Genomic DNA, 18236 nt, shown 5'->3' on the forward strand with positions numbered 1-18236 from the left:
CTCTGATGGGTTGGGATCAAATGACTAATTGACAAACGGACAAATATCCCATTTCTTTGCCTTGAAAAACCCTTGTGTCACTTTTTACAGTATGCTTTGGGTCATTGTTTGCACATATGAAGCACTGTTGGATCACTTTTGCAGTCTTGGTTGTATAAATCTGAGCAGAGAGAATAACCTTGTACACTTCAGAATTCACCTGCTGCCTCTATCTATGCCCATGCCATAAGATTTACATTATGAACTGTTTATCTCCTTCGCTGTATTCTCTGAATTTAATTTAATTTAATTTGGTATTAATTAGTTAATTTTATTTAGTTTCCCCCTGCATTAAAGTCTAGATTGTCTTACAAATGAAGAAACATTCTAATAATGACGACTGAAAATTGTGAAAAAGCCAGCACTTCAGGTTAGATTCATCTTCCAAGCAAACATGATCAAAATAATACTATTTTACGGCAGAATGGTGAGCGTGCAAGAAAAAGAGTCCACATGCTTGTATGTGAAAGAATTTAATAGCTGCTAAGCTTACAAGGCAAAGAAGTGGCCCGGAACAAAACCCTGAATCAAATGACTCCAGGGGTGCTGTTTTGAGGTCGCTGATGTTGACCTCCGTTTTGAAGAGGGCCAAACAAAGTGTGACATATCTTTAAAGCTTCTCTGTGGCCCCGTAGCTGCACTGCAAACAGAGCACAGTGCAAAGATTAAAGCTCTTTGTTACCATGGAGATCAGGACTGAGGCCGACACTTGACAGGTGAATGGAAAGAGAGGAGAGGAGGGGTTAATTGACAATAGGGGGTGGGTTCAAATCTCACCCTTTACGCTCATTGGTCCGCTTTGCATCACGTTGCCTGTATGGAATGCAAACGAAAGAGTCGCTTCGGTCTACCCTCCCTAGGCCAAGTCTCCTTTGCCGCTGTTTCTTCTGCCGTTGCTGGAGTGCTCCGAGTCTGTTGGGCGCAGCGAGCCACCGTCCAGTGTAGAATATCAGGAGAAACACTGAGCGAGAGCAGTCAGAAGGAGAAGCGACGAAACAAGGTTTTCGGCAACGGTAAGGTCACGTATATTTGGCTTCTTGGCGCAGGATGTCACGGTTCGTACAAGGGTCACATACCTGTTTGTATGTGTTTATATGTGCTTCGGAACGCGTGAGGTTAGTCGATAGCACAAGCAGACGTCTACACGGGCCCCAGAACAGCAGCAAGCGTTTTTCTAGCTGACTTGCTAACGTCGACGTTAGTTTAAGTGCTAAGTTTACTGTTCAAATCCTCATATAGAAACAAAATTGTGTTATTATTATGAATAACAACAATTCAGATGTAGCTAACGTTAGCTAGTTTTGTAATGGAATTCATTGCCAGCAGGAAAGGAGTAAAAATGCTTATGAATGAGACAGCGCATGAGCGAAACGTTTAAATGCAATGTTTTGGCCAATAATAAGCCTCCCTTTTTGTTTTTAATTGACAACAGTGTCTGTAGGGTGTAGCTTTGCTAATTTTGAAATGCTAGGCAAAGTTGGCCAAGTGGATACCAACAAGGAGCTGTGGCCCCTAAGGTCATGACATTTGGCATAAAGGAGGTAGTTATGTTGACAAGTGAAGGTCAACACAGCCGATGGCCCGGGCCCTTTAAAAAGCTGCATGGAACAGTCTGTCCATTTAAGGAAAATTAGCAGTGCTTTTAGGAGCAGAAATCTGTGAGGCAGAAAAACAGAAAAACTCACCCAAACTAAAGCACAACCTCTTGGATGGTCTCTACTACACTACAAGCCATGATAATGAGGTCCACTTTAAGGACTCTAAAGTAGTGGAGCTTGGTCTTTGACTTTCATGGGCTCCAGATGTGTGTGTTTGAACACCTGTCGGTTATTTTGGCCTTCCTCCTGAGTTGTAAGCCTCAGTTTAAAACCATCCACGCTATGAATGTGGTTTTAGTGCTATAAATTTGGCCATTTTAACATGGAAGTTTCTGGGAATTTTGGAGCCAGCCTCAAGTGGCATCTAGAGGAACTAGAGTTTTGTTTTTTCCTTTTTCTTGTTGGCTTCATTTTTCGCCTTGACGGTAGTCACACGAAGTGATGGAGAGCCTGTCACTATTGTGGCTCAAAGACCCTCTCCATCATCATCTGGACACCAGCTGCAGCCATTAATGGTTTTTTCACGGAGTTACCTAGATTACCTTTAAAGTTTCTTCCAGATAGCTCTTGAACAAATGTTGGATTTCTTTTAAAGCCACAGTTATAATTTAAATTAAAATCAGATTAAGCAGAACAACTACAGGTCCAGGCTTGGTTTGGTTTCTATGTTTTATTAAAATCTTATTAATTTTCAAAGTTCAGCTTATTAATTTACAGAGGGTGTTGTGCTTTACTTGCCTTGTTATGGCCTTGGTTTGAAGGTTATTTTGTACCTGATTTGCATCCGTTTCCTGGAGCCAGTGAGTTGAGACGGCCACTTCAAAAGGTGCTGCAAGATGGTGCCGAATATCACTGTAAAAAAACTGTGAGGCGTCAAAATCTATAAGCGGTATATAATTATGATGAGAATAATACTAAACTGTTAAACCTATATCCATGCCTATATTTAACTTGCAGTGAATCTTTTTTAGATTAGGGATGTTTACTGATTTGTAGCTGGGGGGGGCAAGCATTTACATCACTTCAGCTCATACAAACAACTGACTAGTTGTCTGCAGCAGAAAAATAACACAGCAGGCTTAGGGAAGAAACTTGTAGATTTTCTACAGTGACACTGGGGTTAACTGAAGAAGAATTATGCATTATCCACTTAAAAGCATGTCAAGCTATTGTAGTAGAGGCTCCTTTAAAAACCTGAGAATAGTTAGTAGGGCTGAACGATTATGGAAAATAATCTAATTGCGATTTTTTTGCCCCAATATTGCGATTGCGATGCGATATGCGATTATTTTTTAAGGTCTTTGTCTTCTGTATTATTAAACAAAGACAAGCAATACATCATATAGTATGGCCAATACTATATTACATTAATTTTAAACTGTTCTTTCCTGGAAGACAGACCTCTGTTATGATGACATGAGGTGATGCATGAATTGATGACTGACATTTTTATTTAACTTCTTCAATCACAACAGTATATTTGAACATACACAATAGTTTATTTTTAGCTTACAAACATCTGAGCATAAAGTGCTGACAAGGAACCCTGGTGTAAACATTAAAATGAAAGTCAGTACAATGTGCAGATTGCAGAAATATACATAAAAAAAAAATCAGTGGCTTTACCACACTCAGTTTTTCGACATCTGTGAACTACTAGACAGTCATTCAATTAAAAAATAATATTAAATAAATAAAACTAATAAATAAAAAATACACACATCTTACTGATCTCTGCAGTCAGTAACATTACACATAAAGTGCAAACATAATAGCAATTGTATAAACACACACACAAACACGCCTTTAAAATTTAAAGGCGTGAAATTGGACGGTCTAGCCTTCTGATTAGCTAATCAGAAGGCTAGTTCTGATTAGCGTCACCGCTGTCTCGGTGGAGTTTAATAAACTCGGCCGTCTGCTTCTTGCTATCTAAAATATAACCAGACACTGGTGTAAATTCTCGACTGTCTCATACTTCTGTTTAATAAGTTTTCTGTTTGACGTTTAGTCAGCTGTGTGAAAACCAAGGAGGAACCCACCCGGGGGATTAATAAAGTTTTATTTTATCTAATCTAATAACTTTAATCTCAGCCAAACCGATTTACTCACGAACAAACAAAACACTGAAAAAAGCCCAACAATAACATTTTTAGGTTGTCTAAGTGACTTATATATTACGTTTAACCCGAGCAGCGAAACTCCGCGGTGATCTGAAAATGATGTGCCGGGAGTTGTGCCGTTCTCGGCCGCATCAGTAATCCTCGAGCTCCCGGCTAGCTGTCGAGCTGGTGGGTAGCAGACGCCTCTGAAAACGTCGAAGCACTTTTGCAAATATGGGATATCTTGATAAACCGAGCAGATATTTGATGTTTACACAACTACTTTCTCGCCTGAAAATATGTTAAAAGTTTATTTTGTGACCCAGAAAGATTAGTATGAGTAATTTTAAAACTTAGTAGCGGCCGCCATTGCTGGAAACTGGAGTTTGGCTGGGCCGCGCTATGAATTCTGGGATATGGTAGTAATTTGGACAGCCTTATAATCGCAGTATAATCGCAGCCTTTGCGGTTAGAAAATTGCACTTGATCATGTCGCGATATTATCGCAAATGCGATATATCGTTCAGCCCTAATAGTTAGCCAGCTGTGAAAAATCAAGCAGAGATAATTAGTTACCCTTCAATTCCTATAGACAGCACCTGATCTGATGCTGTTATTCAAATTAATTATGGGCTTTTATCAGGTATTTATGAAAAGGTTTATTTGTTTATTTCACAAGAGAGAGAGAGAAGCCACACTTTGTTCCTATGTTTTGTTTAGAGATGAGCTCATTTACATATGCATACTGCTTTACATTTACTTGTGACTTGCAACTGCCTCTACCCTTCAGTACACAGTTTGTTCATTTTTATTATTATTATTTTTAAACTGCTTATTTATTTCAGGGTCACATAGTGGCTATAGCTGACACCGTATGAAAATGGACTTCTTCATTAAAGTAGATGACAATTCAGGTGAAATAATGCTATGACACACTGATGACCTTAAACTGCATCCCAGGGCCCATACATAGGTGTAAATTATTAGGTTGGCCTTTGGCTACATCCACATTAGTCCAGATAAATTTGAAAACTGCGTTTTCGTCTGAAAACGCTGTGCGTCCACACTATCGTTTTCAGTCGTTTTCACATTGTTGTTCATCCACATTTTAACGGCCGAAAATGCTTACGTTTCAGTACTGCGTGAAAAGCAAGACGATTTGTCTTGCTTCATTTCTGTCTTCTGTTTATTTACTTTCTGGCTCTTTGAAAAGTTGCAGCAAAACGTCGAGGAAAAGCACCGAGTTTTTTAAATGGACTAACAATGAGGTGGAGTTGTTGCTGCAAGTAACATTAAACTACAAAGTTGCAAAAGCAAGTGAGAATTAAAGAATTTGAAGAAAAGCTCTCTGGAGCATGTACATTTGATATTAATCTTTAACCCTTTAAGACCTACCATAGAACCAAGTACGCCAGAGCTTATATTATATTTTTACATGGTGTGGTGCCATTTTTGGGAGCATTTCAAGTTGCTATACATCAATACAACCATTATAGCCCAGATTTTAATAATATGTCTGCATTAAGTGCATAGTAATTACATAAATTGCAAAAAGTGCAATAAACTACAAAAAAAAATTTAAAATCGTTTTTGCTTTTTTAACATATATTTCTAGTTAGAGAAATTTAAGAGGCTTATCCCTCAAAACTGTAAATACAAAAAAGTTGCACAAAATAGTTTCCTACCACAGGAAATTTATTTTGAGTGTCTTCATAGTTTTATTTTTGAAATACACCAATTTTTATATACCGTATTTTCACGACCATAAGACGCACTGTACTAAAAGGCGCAGTCTCAGTTATGTGTGCCATTACTGTATTTAACACACACATAAGGCGCACTGGATCATAGGGCGCATACAAGTACCGTATGCGTATTTAAAAATAAAGCGGGAGCAAACCTGAGTTCGGTACCTTACTCACATTTTTATTACCAGTAATGGTCATCATCAACAACACACAAGCATACAAGTGTGCATATTTAAAAATAAAGCAGGAGCAAAACAAAGTTTGGTACTCACATTTTTATCATCAATCAAACCCATCGAAGTCCTCATCCTCTGTGTCTGAATTGAACAGCTGCGCTAAATCTCCATCAAACATGCCAGGTTCACTTTCTTCACTGTCAGAGTCACTTTCCGTGCCGTGCGGCTCCTCGGAAATGATGCCGGCTTTTGCGAAAGCTCGAACAACAGTGCCAGCAGACATGTTAGCCCAAGCATCTACAATCCATTCGCAAATTGTGGCGTAACTCGCCCGGCGCTGCCTTCCACTCTTGGTGAAACTGTGGTCTCCATCGGTCATCCATCGCTCCCACGCCGCTCGCAGCCTTACTTTGAACGGGCGGTTCACACCGATGTCCAGTGGTTGGAATTCCTTTGTCAGGCCTCCCGGAATGACAGCAAGCTCACAGTTCCTTTGTTTCACTAGTTTTTTCACATCGGCTGTGAGATGGGCACGCATAGAGTCACAGATTAAGAGCGATGGTGATGCGTGGAAAAAACCACCTGGTCTCCTTACATACACCTCCCTCAGCCACCCTTTCATCATTTCCTCATCCATCCAGCCCTTTTCATTTGCCTTAATGATGATTCCTGCTGGAAACTTCTCTTTAGGCAAAGTCTTTCTCTTAAAAATCACCATAGGCGGCAGTTTCTGTCCATTAGCATGGCAGCCAAGCACAACAGTAAAAGAAGACTTTTCGTGCCCCGTTGTGCGTATCGCTACCATGCTGGTCCCCTTCTTCTCCACAGTGTGACTCACCGGGATGTCAAAAGTGAGCGGGACCTCGTCCATGTTTGTGATGTGGCTGGGCTGGATGTTTTTGTCGCCGATGTGTTTGCTGCAGTAGGAGCGGAAGATGGCCAGCTTTTCCTTATAATCCGCTGGAAGTTGCTGCGCTACCGTAGTCCTGGTCCGGATGGAAAAATGGCACCGTTTCATAAAAAGTGAAAGTGAAACTGCTTTTAGCCGAATGGTGACCGTCGAAACGCTTCTCCCGCTCGTTCTTTGCTCAATGATCCACCGCTCGAGTCTTTCCTCCAACTCGGGCCACCTCGCCTTATGTCCGCGGAAACTCAGCTGCGTTTTCTTGACCTGCCGGAGCTTGTTTTCTAGCTTCCTCCATTTGCGAACCATCGATTCGTTAATCTTAAATTCTCTCGCCGCTGCTCGATTTCCATGTTCCTCCGCGTAGCTGATGGCCTTCAGTTTAAACTGTGCTTCATAAGCGTGTCTCTTTGCCATTTTCAGGGTTGCGCCCACACTTCACCCTTTAGCGTTCTCATGGTGTTCTCTACTACGTCCTCCTTACATCACACAGGGCGCACTGCGCTATAGGGCGCGCCGTACTTTTTGAAGAAAATCTAAGACTTTTAAGTGCGCCTTATGGTCGTGAAAATACGGTACTGCAGGAAAAACGAAAATAAATATTATAGTGCAAATTTGCAAAAAAGCAGCATATGCATCAAAATAAACTATTTCCAGCAGTGCAATATGAGTTCTAAGCATCCCAGAAATGACACAGAAAGTCATAAAGTCAAAGATAACTTTTAAAAACACCAGTATAGGCTCATGAGGTCCTGATGGTAAAAAAAACTACATTTCCGCAAAAACGACGTCACTTCCGGTTTCGGGCATGTAATGGTGGACATGCGAAAATTCGCGCTGACGTCTATTCCAACGTAGGAAGTGTTATGAACAGCTGATCGGATCGGCAAAGCGTGTTTCTGGAATATTATGTTTTTGTTGCTCCAAGCGCTTTTTATGCAGTTTTTGCAAAGCTATATGTGGAAGGAAACTGTGACCTAGGACAAGCTGATGGCATAAGATGTAAGTACAACTCCTCCGGTTTCATATGCAAAAAAAATTATTGCGCTAGCTTACGTGGTTTGAGAGCTAACGGGATTTAAAAATAGTTACGCAAAACAGAGCGTGCCCGCTCTGACCGGTTTTAAAGGGTTAATAGGGCTGTCAAAATTGAGCGCAAACAAAACAACTGCTGTATAATGCCTTCCGCTATCTTAGTTTAATTGGTCACATGACTGCACCACATCACTAAAATGTGTCATTGTTTTCGAAAAGGCTCCAGGTTCGCTGTCCACACTGCGACGCGAAAACGGCGTTTTCAAATGTATCCGCTTTGGAGAGCGTTTTCAAAACGCTGCGTTTTCCTTGACCGAAAATGCCGTCTCAGTGTGGATGGAAGGCCAAAACGAAGAGAAAAAGATGCGTTTTCAAACGAACATGTATTAGTCTGGACATGGCCTGTGTGTCTACTTCAGTGTCTTTTAACATTATAAACATTGACTAAAGCTTTCTGTCAGAATGTCAACATGTGTTATGTTTTTCATAATTTTAAACCTGTTGAGTAACACATCTGTTATTTTGGGCACAAGATTTTGCTTCTGAAAGGTAGTAAATTAACACAGTTAAGCTCTCTCGGCTACTTCAAAATGACAAAGTGGCTTCTCTGTTATCCTTTGGATAAGCTCTAATTTTTGTTGTCTCTCTGGTTCCCTGTTGGCATTGATATATATTTAAAGGACTTTAAAGGAAGCACTACATTTCTATTTGCCTCTGCCTTATACCTGACCCAGTTTTCGCTTTCTTTTTTTTTTCTGCTGGCATGAAAGACTCCTGAGAGTGATGCCCGAGAGACTGCTTTGATAGAATAGTTGGGATTGAAAAGCGTTGATAATCTCCAAGCTTCACCAGAACTATTTAATGGTGATATTTATAGATCAGAGAAAGAATCTTTCATTTCTCTGTCGGCACCACTTCAGCCTCTCAGTCTATGTGTGCTTTTCTGCCTGCTTTTTCTGTGTTTATTTGGAGAGGCATTAATAGTCTGAGACATTTTTAGCATCTACTGGAGCATTTTTCACCTTACAGTCTTAGCCCTTACTAAATGAGCCAGGGTCCTCTCTGGAGAGTAAAGTCAAAGTGTTTTGTATCTTCGCAGCATGAGCCTACATATGCTGGAACTGCACACACTCTCAGCACACTTAACCTGGAAAGCAGCCAGAGTCTCTTTGTGCTGGTCTACTCAGCTGTGGAAGGCAAGTTCCACAGCTGAATCGGAATCAGATGGCTCAATTACGCTTCCATGGTAGGCCTTTCCTTGGGATCAGAGGGTATCGCTATCTTACACACTTTAGCGAGGGCAGTGGCCTGCTTGCTGTGTTTGGACAAGCCCATCAGCTATCATCAGGCTCAGGGGATTCTCCCAGCATCACCAGAGTTCTCCAAGGAAATGCTTTTTCAGAACAAATGATCTTGACTCTGACTTGAGGTTCAATCCACTGAAAGAACAATGAAATCTGAGACCCTCTATAATTGAGGTCCTGCGTGGTCAAATAGCATTGAAGAGAAAGTTCTTCAGGACCTAATGTTGAGGACCTCCCACACACGGTGATATGACCCTCAAAGGTTTACCCACAATGCACTCTTTGAAATCTTCTCCAATTGATCATAAGAAAACAAATACGAGATACAAGTAATCACTATTTTTATCTGTTACACTGCATTGTAGACATTAAATGGGTGCAGTTCTACTATGATATTGATACTATGGTATATCATATGATATTAAACTTTATTTTTTCTACAAAGAGCTCTAATTCTGAACAAAAATTTAATTAGATTTGGGCTTTAGACTGTGACGTAATTTTTTTTTTTTTTTTTTTTTTTTTTTTTTTTTTAAATCCGTAATTCTGATTGCTTAAATACTGGGGAAATACCAACTCACTCCATTTATGTTGAGCTTTTTTTTTTTTTTTTTTTTTTTTTTGGCAATTACTGACTGTCAAAGTTTGGCTTTGCTTAATTAATACACTAAAATTGGGTGGGAGGTACTGATTGGAAGGGAATGACCCATTAAAAGTTTAAATAAATAGGCCCAACCCTCTAAAATGATATTTTAGTTTCTTAGAGGTAGAGCAGGGCGATATGACCAAAAATATTTATCACGATATACATTTGAAAATTTGCGATAACGATATAACTAACGATATAATTGACACTAGCCAAAATACTTTACAACTCCACAACGTTATTAGTGCAAAGAAAACCCCATCAATGTATTTTCACTCAAACAAGCAGCTGTTTTTATGTGCATTAAAGTGATATAAAAATTTAACAGTGCAAATGCAAATTCCTTGCTGACAGTTTAACCAAAAGACATTTCCTGCTCCGACAATCCATCAAGCGGTGCGGGTTCGTAGCTTAGCAAAGTCGTACTAAATCATTCGACTGGTTTTCGAGCGCCGTGTACCACATAAAATCGTTTCGAAGTCAGTAAACACAACCAGAATTCATACATAAGGCTCACAGGATTATAAGCTGCACTGTCGATTTTCAGAAAAATCAAAGGATTGATTTTAAGTGTGCCGTATTTTCCAAAAAAGACTGTAATAACGACGGCCCGCTAGCATGCTCTACCAAAAATAGTGCTTTGTTGTGTATCTGACGGACGAAAGCTAAACCAGTTCCACACCACTGAAGTTGCAGCATTTTTACAAACCAATTCTGGTTCATCTGTTTCATTTAACGATCCGCTTTCACCCTTCTCATTCTGCGTCGCCGCCATGTGTTTATGTAAACCAGTGGTTCTTAACCTTGTTGGAGGTACCAAACCCCACCAGCTTCATATGCGCATTCACTGAACCCCTCTTTAGTGAAAAATAAAATGTGATTTTTTTTACTGGTGCACAAAATGAGCCATGCATGTCATGGCGGAGGCTCTGCCGAACCCCTGAGACTGAGTCACTGAACCCCTAGGGTTCGATCGAACCCAGGTTAAGAACCACTGATGTAAACAAAGGCACTGCGCATGTGAGTTTTACACATATTCTATCACGATATTTCATTTTCTTATCGTTGCCCAACATTATACCGGTATTACTATGAAAGGTATGATATGGCCCAGCCCTACTTAGAGGTAAGGTCTTTGTGCAGAGGTTCTATTGTAAGAGGCAATCTTGTACTTAACAAATGAAGCCATTAGGTGTGAGTAATAAAGACAGTGGGTCCCCATCCTAAGTTGGTCTTTTTGAACTTCGTTAGTTACTTTGACTTTAGTCAGAGCTGTTCGGCTAACTAGAGAGAATTAGTTTTGTCAATTTATGAAGTCTAAAGAAAAGCTTTTGAGACCTAACCAGTGTGTCAAAGGTAGCTCTGTTTATCTTTTTACAAGCAAAAATTATCATTGATAAAAATGAACTGGTAAAATCCTATCAATACCTTTTGAATAGTTAAACTAACACCAGTTATCAGTTTATCATTATATTGAATTTATTCCTATGTTTTAGGTTTGTCTGTCTTTATTTCTTTTCATTACCATAATAAATTTTGAGTGCCTTAAATTTTTTGCCACATTTGAAATTTTGCATAAAAGTTCCTTAGAACAAAATGCAATGCCCTACTTCAAATGGTTCATTAAATGTTTGTGAGATAGATGTCAACAAAATAGCCCCGGCAAACTCATGTTCATTTTGTCAGTCTGACTCATACCAATTTAATTTAATAATATCTTGCCTTTTTTGCCATCTGGCATCTTTAAATATCTTCATTATCCTCATCCTCAAATAATTTAGTTTGCCAACTTAACTTTAACCTAGACTTTTACCATCATAGCTCTTGTTAGGGTCTATTAGGCCCCTGGCTGAACACCTCCTTGCATCACTTTGTTTTTGATAGCAGTTTTGGAGACTGAGCTTTAGGATGTTGAGTTTTATCATCAAAGAGCTGATATCTCACTGAGCCACACTATTGGTCTTTCCTTCCTGTTTTTAACCCCCCAACCCCCCTGCCACAGCTCTGTTAGCCAAGTGTGAGATTTCAGGCTTGCACTTCTGGATGCACTGCCAGCTAATCTATATGCTAATGAGAAGATGATAATCAATGAGGTTCACGCATGGTTGGCCCCAATCAATACTATGTTGCACCAGCAAACGACTCAAATAGCCACATTTCATACCGCCAGACAGTTGGGTGGCGTGTTAATGTTGTGGGGTAGAGCATAAGTATGCCATTATCCTTTGGTTTTTATCTTCCCAATTCCATGTAAACGAATTCTGTTGTCATTAAAGAGGAGTTTAAATTCAACTCTAAAGCTATCTCATTTCATTTTTATGAGGGGTTTTGCTGGTTTTCCTCTTTTGTTATTTTGTTTCTAAGCTTGATGTCCATACAGAAATCTTTGGCACCAATTATTCAAAGCCTTCAGTAATAAATCACTCTAGTCTAGTGTGTACACTGTTATTTTTTTTTTAAAACTGTCAAGACATGCTGCAGATGAATAGTGTCACAAAAAAGTTGCAAAGGTTGAGAATAACAGTTGAATAGTTTGAGAGCTCCTGTCAGCAGAGATAAAGCAATACCATGTCATGACTTAAGATGATGCTAGTCTCAGTTTCACAACTAATAATGAAACAATTTTGTGGATCAAAAATCTGTTTTGTTTTCTTAAAAAAAAAACAGCCTCTCGTCCCTGTGGGATCTGGGAGCTTGAGCGCAGTGTCTTAGGCTACGTCCACACTAGCCCAGATAAATTTGAAAACTGCATTTTCGTCCACACTATCGTTTTCAGTCATTTTCACAGAGTTGTGCGTCCACATTGAAACGGCCGAAAATGCTTATGTTCCAGTACTGCGCATGTGTGAAACGCAAAATGATTCGACCTGCCTGATTTCTGTCTGCTGTTTATTTACTTTCCGGCTCTTTCAAACATTGCAGCAAAATGTCGAGGAAAAGCACCGAGTTTTTTAAATGGACTAACAATGAGGTGGAGTTGTTGCTGCAAGTAACATTAAACTACAAAGTTGCAAAAGCAAGTGAGAATTAAAGAATTTGAAGAAAAGCTATCTGGAGCATGTACATTTGATATTAATCTTTAATAGGGTTGTCAAAATTGAGCGCAAGCAAAACAACTGCTGTATAATGCCCTCCGCTATCTTAGTTTAATTGGTCACATGACTGCAACACATGACTAAAATGTGTCAACGTTTTCGAAAAGGCTCCAGGTTTGCTGTCCACACTGCAACGCAAAAACAGTGTTTTCAAATGTATCCGCTTTGGAGAGCGTATTCAAAACGCGTTGTTCTTGATCGAAAATGCCGTCTCAGTGTGGATGGAGGGCCAAAACGGAGAGAAAAAGATGCGTTTTCAAACAAAAACGTGTTAGTCTGGACATGGCCTTAGCTGTTCTTAGGACTGCACTCTCCTGGACAGAGATCTCAGATGTTGTGTCTGGGATCTGCTGGAGCCACTCGCCTAGCTTGGGAGTCACTGCACTTAGTGCTCTAATTACCACTGGGACCACTGTTTCCTTCACCCTCCACATCTTCTCAAGTTCTTCTCTGAGCCCTTGGTACTAATTCTAGCTTCTTGTGTTTCTTCTTCCTGATGTTGCTGTCATTTAGTATTGCTACATATATCACTACGGCTGTCTTCTTCTGCTTCTCTACCACCACTATGTACGATTGGTTAGCCACCACCATTTTGTCCGTCTGTATTTGGAAGCCACACAGGATCTTAGCTCGGCCATTCTCCATCACCCTTTGTGGCGTCTCCCAACCTTGTTCCTGCTTGTTCCTGTGCTGCCATGATTAGTGCCTCTGTGTTGTCTTTCAGTACAACTTTGTCCAGCCACTGGTAGGACGTCTGGATGTCAGCCACTTCCTCTATCTGCCGGTGGTACATACCGTGCAGGGGTCTATCCTTCCATGATTATTCCTCCTCTTTCTCAGGTTTCTGCTGCCTGAGGTATTCACTGAGCACGTGGTCGGTTGGGGCCATCTTCATTCGCGGATGTTTGTTGTCTCATCCTGGACTGTGATGATATCCAGTGTTGGTGATGATATCTCCCCCCGACTGTCGTCCTGGTTCCCCCTTCGTAGCATGTGTGTTGTTCCTCGTCAATCTCTAGACATGAGAGCAGTCCTTATTCACAATGTTTGAACACTGAGCTGCTAGTTTCGCCATCAGTGTGGATGTTGGGTATCGAAGATTCCATAGGTCCCTCATCCTATTCATGTAACCCCTTCGTTGTTCAGCCTGTGACTCACTGTTCCTGTCCTTAGCTGAATGCTAAGGAAAATGGGCCTATTACAACTGCAGGTTATTTGTGGAAATTGTGCTGCAGACTTGAAGTGAAAACTGAAATACTGAAAAAGGAATGAAGCCTTCGGTTTTCCACTGTTCGGGTCTAGACTAAGCAAAAGAGAAGAAAAAGCATTTCAGGGTTATTTTTATGAAATGCCTCATTATCTTGGATTTTCAGCTATTTGGAAATAATTTGGGTGATATGGGGGGGGTTAGGGTCTAAGCATCCTAAAAAAAAAAATTCAGTATTCAGGAAGCATCAGAGGGGGAGGGGAGAGTAAAATCATTACCATCATCTTCATTAAAGAGGATCCTGTTGTCCAATCAGGATGCGGCTCTGCATGGGGATTCCATAAGCGCCCGTTGGCTGTCGCTAGGATACCACATAATTAGTAGGCAGGCTGTGGCCTGGTTGGTGGACTTGGGTGTTGATGCTGGGACGACGAGCTTGCTGTGTGTTGGGGGTAGACAAGAGGGGCAGGGGGTTTGGAGGCTGCACAGAAACACCCTTGCACGCGCTCATTTATTCACTCAGTCAGCCAGGCAGCCAGCCACTCACTTAGGCAGACAAAGAGGAAAGAGGAGCAACATCCTGCAGGAGGACAGCACACTCCCCGGGGGATGGGGCATCATACCCCTGCATCGCGTTGGGGGTGTCGGAGGAGGTAGGAACACCAGAGTTAGGGGGCTTTGTCTCAGAAGCAGAGTACCCCTCTTCACACACAGATGCACACACACACACACACACACACACACACAGAAATTTATATATAAAAATACACACAGGCACACATTTCTCTGTGGATCTTTTAGCTATTAAAGCTATTATCACACATCAATCGATTAGTGGAGCTGACAAATGCATTCTCATAGTATTTTTAATGTGGGTCATCAGAGTTGTATGGGCACTGATGGAGGTTTCTGCACTTCCTTACTGTGATGTAAGCTCTGTAGAGACAGCCAGTCTGTCTGACAGTCTCTTAACAGCTCTCATCGTCCTGCTGGATATGCGAAATGGATCACACGCAAAGCTGACTGTCAGTTCTTGTGGTCTTGTAATGCTAGCATGAGGGGATCAATATGCTCCAACAGCACTTAAATTACATTGTTATGGCATTGACTGGCTCTTTGCACTGTGTTTCATGCTGCTGGTGCTGCTTTGATGTTGTCTTAAAAAAGCTGAATAGCACTTTTCATGGGTGCAAGGGGTCGTCCTCCATGAAACCCAATTCAAAGCCAGATTTGTGGATGTAACAATGTAAAAGTGGTACTTGGATGGGGCTGAGCAAGGGGTGATCTACATGGCACTGTTTACTGATTGATGGGTGACTCCTCTCAGAGGGACATGGGTTGCAGGGATCATTACCAGAGGGGATTCCCTCCCCTCTCCCCACATGGGGAGGCAATATGAAGCACACTGTGGGATGTAGGCTAATGATGGCATACAGACAAGCAGGCTTTGGCAGCAGTGGTGCTTTGTTTACAACCTGGACCCAGCACTGCCTGACTGCATTTCAGTTTTTCAGCCACAAATATGAAAACATCAAGTTTTCAATCAGTGACTGGCACCGCTGAATGGAAAATAAGGGTCTTTTTAATTTAGAAGGTCTTGGAATATGTTTTTTACATTTTTCCATTTTTCATCCAGTTTAAATTAGGATCTAGTTCTTTGCTTTAATGGTGTTAGATATATCAGGTTAATATGTAAAAGCATTTTTAATTGATGCTTGTACTGCCCTAATTTGACTGGTTGCTGCCTTTCTTGTTATGCAACCTAAGGTTTCAATTAAAGCATTTAAGCTGTTTAAACAGATGTTAAAAAAATGTCTTTTAACTCACTCACTGGTTTGCTCAAATATTTTGTAACCTTTTGTGAGCTGTTCTGCGTTTGCCATTTTAAGGAATAGCATGTGGTTTAGTGAGATGGCAGATTGTTTCCAAGTCTCCTTTGTAGCCTAAATGGGCTGTAGAGCTTTGCTTTGGCTCCTAATCTGCTCAAAAGAATGAGTATGTGGAGGAAATGGCTTAAGAATTGCAGCATGGCGGCAGCATTGCTCCTTATTTAATTACTTCCATTACACACTCGTCCCACTCCTGCCCATTTAAAATCCTGAACCTGTTCACTCAACCTTCACCTCTCACTTGCTCCTTTTTCCTTGTAGCTGCGGTGACTTAATGTGAACCTGTATAACCTGAAGGCTATAAATTCCTCCCTTTTCCCCCCTTTTCTAACTCATACAGTGATTGTTATTCTTTCTGATCCCCCCATCAAACATGCTCATTAATCCCATTCTTGACACTAGTCAGAGCAAGAAAAGAATCTGAACTCATTAAGATTCTGAGAGCTTCTTTTTCTTTTCTTTTTTTTTTAAAATTAACTGCTGGACTTTGTTTAAACAAAAGAATCTTTGACTTTTTCCAAAGATTGCTTATTTTCCACCAAGGAAGGATGCTTGATCTCCTTCCATCATCTTCACTTTTTATCAGCTGCCATGCTGAAATCTTCTCCACCTTGTCTACCCGGAGAGCTCTGAACCTTTTTCGTTCTGCGCTAATGGATAGCAAAGCACCAAGGGACCAAACCTAAAAAGGCTTTTATGGAAGGACCCTAAATCATTCCTCCTTATTCTTGTGACTGACTGAATGGAATGGATTCATTTTTTTATTTTATTTTTTAAAATCTTATTCACTCAACACTCTTGGACTGAGTGTTGACTTAATTTAGGCTTGTAGTGTCTGCTTACCCCTTATATTTATGCTAAATTCAGTGGAGTTCACTGGATTCCTGAAATACAATTTTTATGTGTATTTTTACATGAAAACAGAGGTATCATTTATTTTCCAGCTCGTGTTTGTATCCTGCATATTCATTTCGTGCAGTCGGACAGCATATCCGTCTTTGAGAACAGACAGCAGAGGTGTGACTTAAGCAAAATGACAAGAGATATCCTTATGTTTGTTTTGTAACTTGTACTGACTTTATATAACTTTAGCTTGGCTCAGTTTATTGAATACATAAATACAAAGTAAACAATGAGATGAAAACTCCCTCCTTTGAACAGTAAAAGCAAAGGGAGTATAAACTGTTTGAAACTTAATAAAGAGAATTGCATAGGGGCTCTTACATAACCCAGCAGCAACAAAATGAAAGCGGCTCCCCAAAAAGATGGTATGTCTTGTTTTGTATGAGAGAGAATGCTTAGTATCAGAACATATATGTATATTTTGTGTAGTTTGTCAAAGTGGGGGCTGGACAGTCATGGCAACAGGGATGTGGGTGTCAAATTAAGTCGGGGTAAAAAAAAAGTTAATGATTGGCTGCAGAGTTCGACGTGATCTCTTTCATGGTTTCTGCAGTGAGAGATTATTCAGGTAGTTGCTGTAGTAAAAGATTGCAGTGACCTACAGTTTACACTGGGCTGGTTTGCAGCTGGGTGCGAAGGATAAACTGAGCACTGAAATGCTCACTGAGCTGGGGGGAAAAAGTGAAACTGGTAATTCACTGGTCGATCTGCATTCCTAACCTCACCTATGGACATGAGCTCTGAGTCTTGTCTGAAAAAATAAAATCACAGATACCAAAATGGCAGAAGAGTTTCTTTCAAAGCATAATAATTTGGTAGGGGCTCAAAGTAAAACGACTACGCTTTCATGCAAGGTGATTCAGGCATCTGACTGGTGTGTTTTCTGGACTCCTCCTGGGTGAGGTGTTTTGAGCCATGGGAATGGCTCAGTGTATCACAAGAGCTGGAGGTAGCAGGGGAGAGGGAGGTCTAAAGGTATTGGTTTAGACCCTGATCAGGAGCAGAAGATGGATAGGTGTGATAAAGATTAGTTTCAACTGTAAAAGTTATAAGTAAAACAGTGATTTTATAGTTATGTAGTAAATGTTTTTTGAAGTCAAGTACTAATTTGAGCAAGCTGAGACTTTGAGATAATTTTTCTTTACATTAATATAAAATCCACAAAACCTGGACCTGGTGAAATCTTCATAACCAGAGTTCAGAGTTTTTATTCAGAAGAGATTTTACTTAATTTGAGTTCCTTTTTTGGGCCCTTTGATCATTTATGAGTCTAATTTGCCTTTTGTTTTGGTGGCAGGGTGATGCACTAATTAGTACTTACTTATTTTTCATACTTTAAAGGGATTGTGGCACATGTGTCATACTGAAGACGTAGGGGTTCAATCCAGTCCTTTGCAAGTTTTAATCCAGCCTGCCAATCAGTTTAGTCTTTGAAAAACTTCTTAGTCATTTGTAAGTTTTCATGTGAATCTCCTTTTTCATCCTAGAACCCTATGGAGTTCATTTAGTTTAAAATTTTCAAAGATCTTTAAGTTTGACTTTTTTTCTTTGAAATTCCCCACATGTACTGAGTTTTCAGGTTCATGCTTT

At 40.4% G+C, this 18236-nt stretch overlaps 1 protein-coding gene and 1 long non-coding RNA gene across 3 annotated transcripts in view; one reads left to right on the plus strand and one right to left on the minus strand.

Moving 5' to 3' along the window:
* Positions 1 to 439: 439 nt before the first annotated feature.
* On the minus strand, positions 440 to 1405 carry LOC143418662 (uncharacterized). The gene is made up of 3 exons (XR_013098689.1): positions 1116 to 1405; positions 817 to 1000; positions 440 to 679 (listed from the first exon to the last, which is right to left on the minus strand). It is a non-coding gene; the product is annotated as an uncharacterized LOC143418662 (long non-coding RNA).
* phc2b (polyhomeotic homolog 2b (Drosophila)) overlaps positions 906 to 18236 on the plus strand; it is a 48415-nt gene continuing 31084 nt past the window's right edge. The window contains exon 1 of one of the 2 annotated variants that reach the window (XM_004547510.5): positions 906 to 1052. Coding sequence is in view for 1 of the 2 variants with exons in the window: in XM_004547509.5 (XP_004547566.2) it covers positions 14464 to 14507 (44 nt within the window). In the remaining variant the exon portion in view is untranslated. Of the gene's footprint in view, positions 1053 to 14292; positions 14508 to 18236 lie in introns of those variants that run through there. The other variant, XM_004547509.5, reaches the window with a different exon arrangement.

This window comes from Maylandia zebra, linkage group LG5 (genome assembly GCF_041146795.1).
Source record: "Maylandia zebra isolate NMK-2024a linkage group LG5, Mzebra_GT3a, whole genome shotgun sequence".
In the NCBI taxonomy this organism is placed as follows: domain Eukaryota; kingdom Metazoa; phylum Chordata; class Actinopteri; order Cichliformes; family Cichlidae; genus Maylandia; species Maylandia zebra.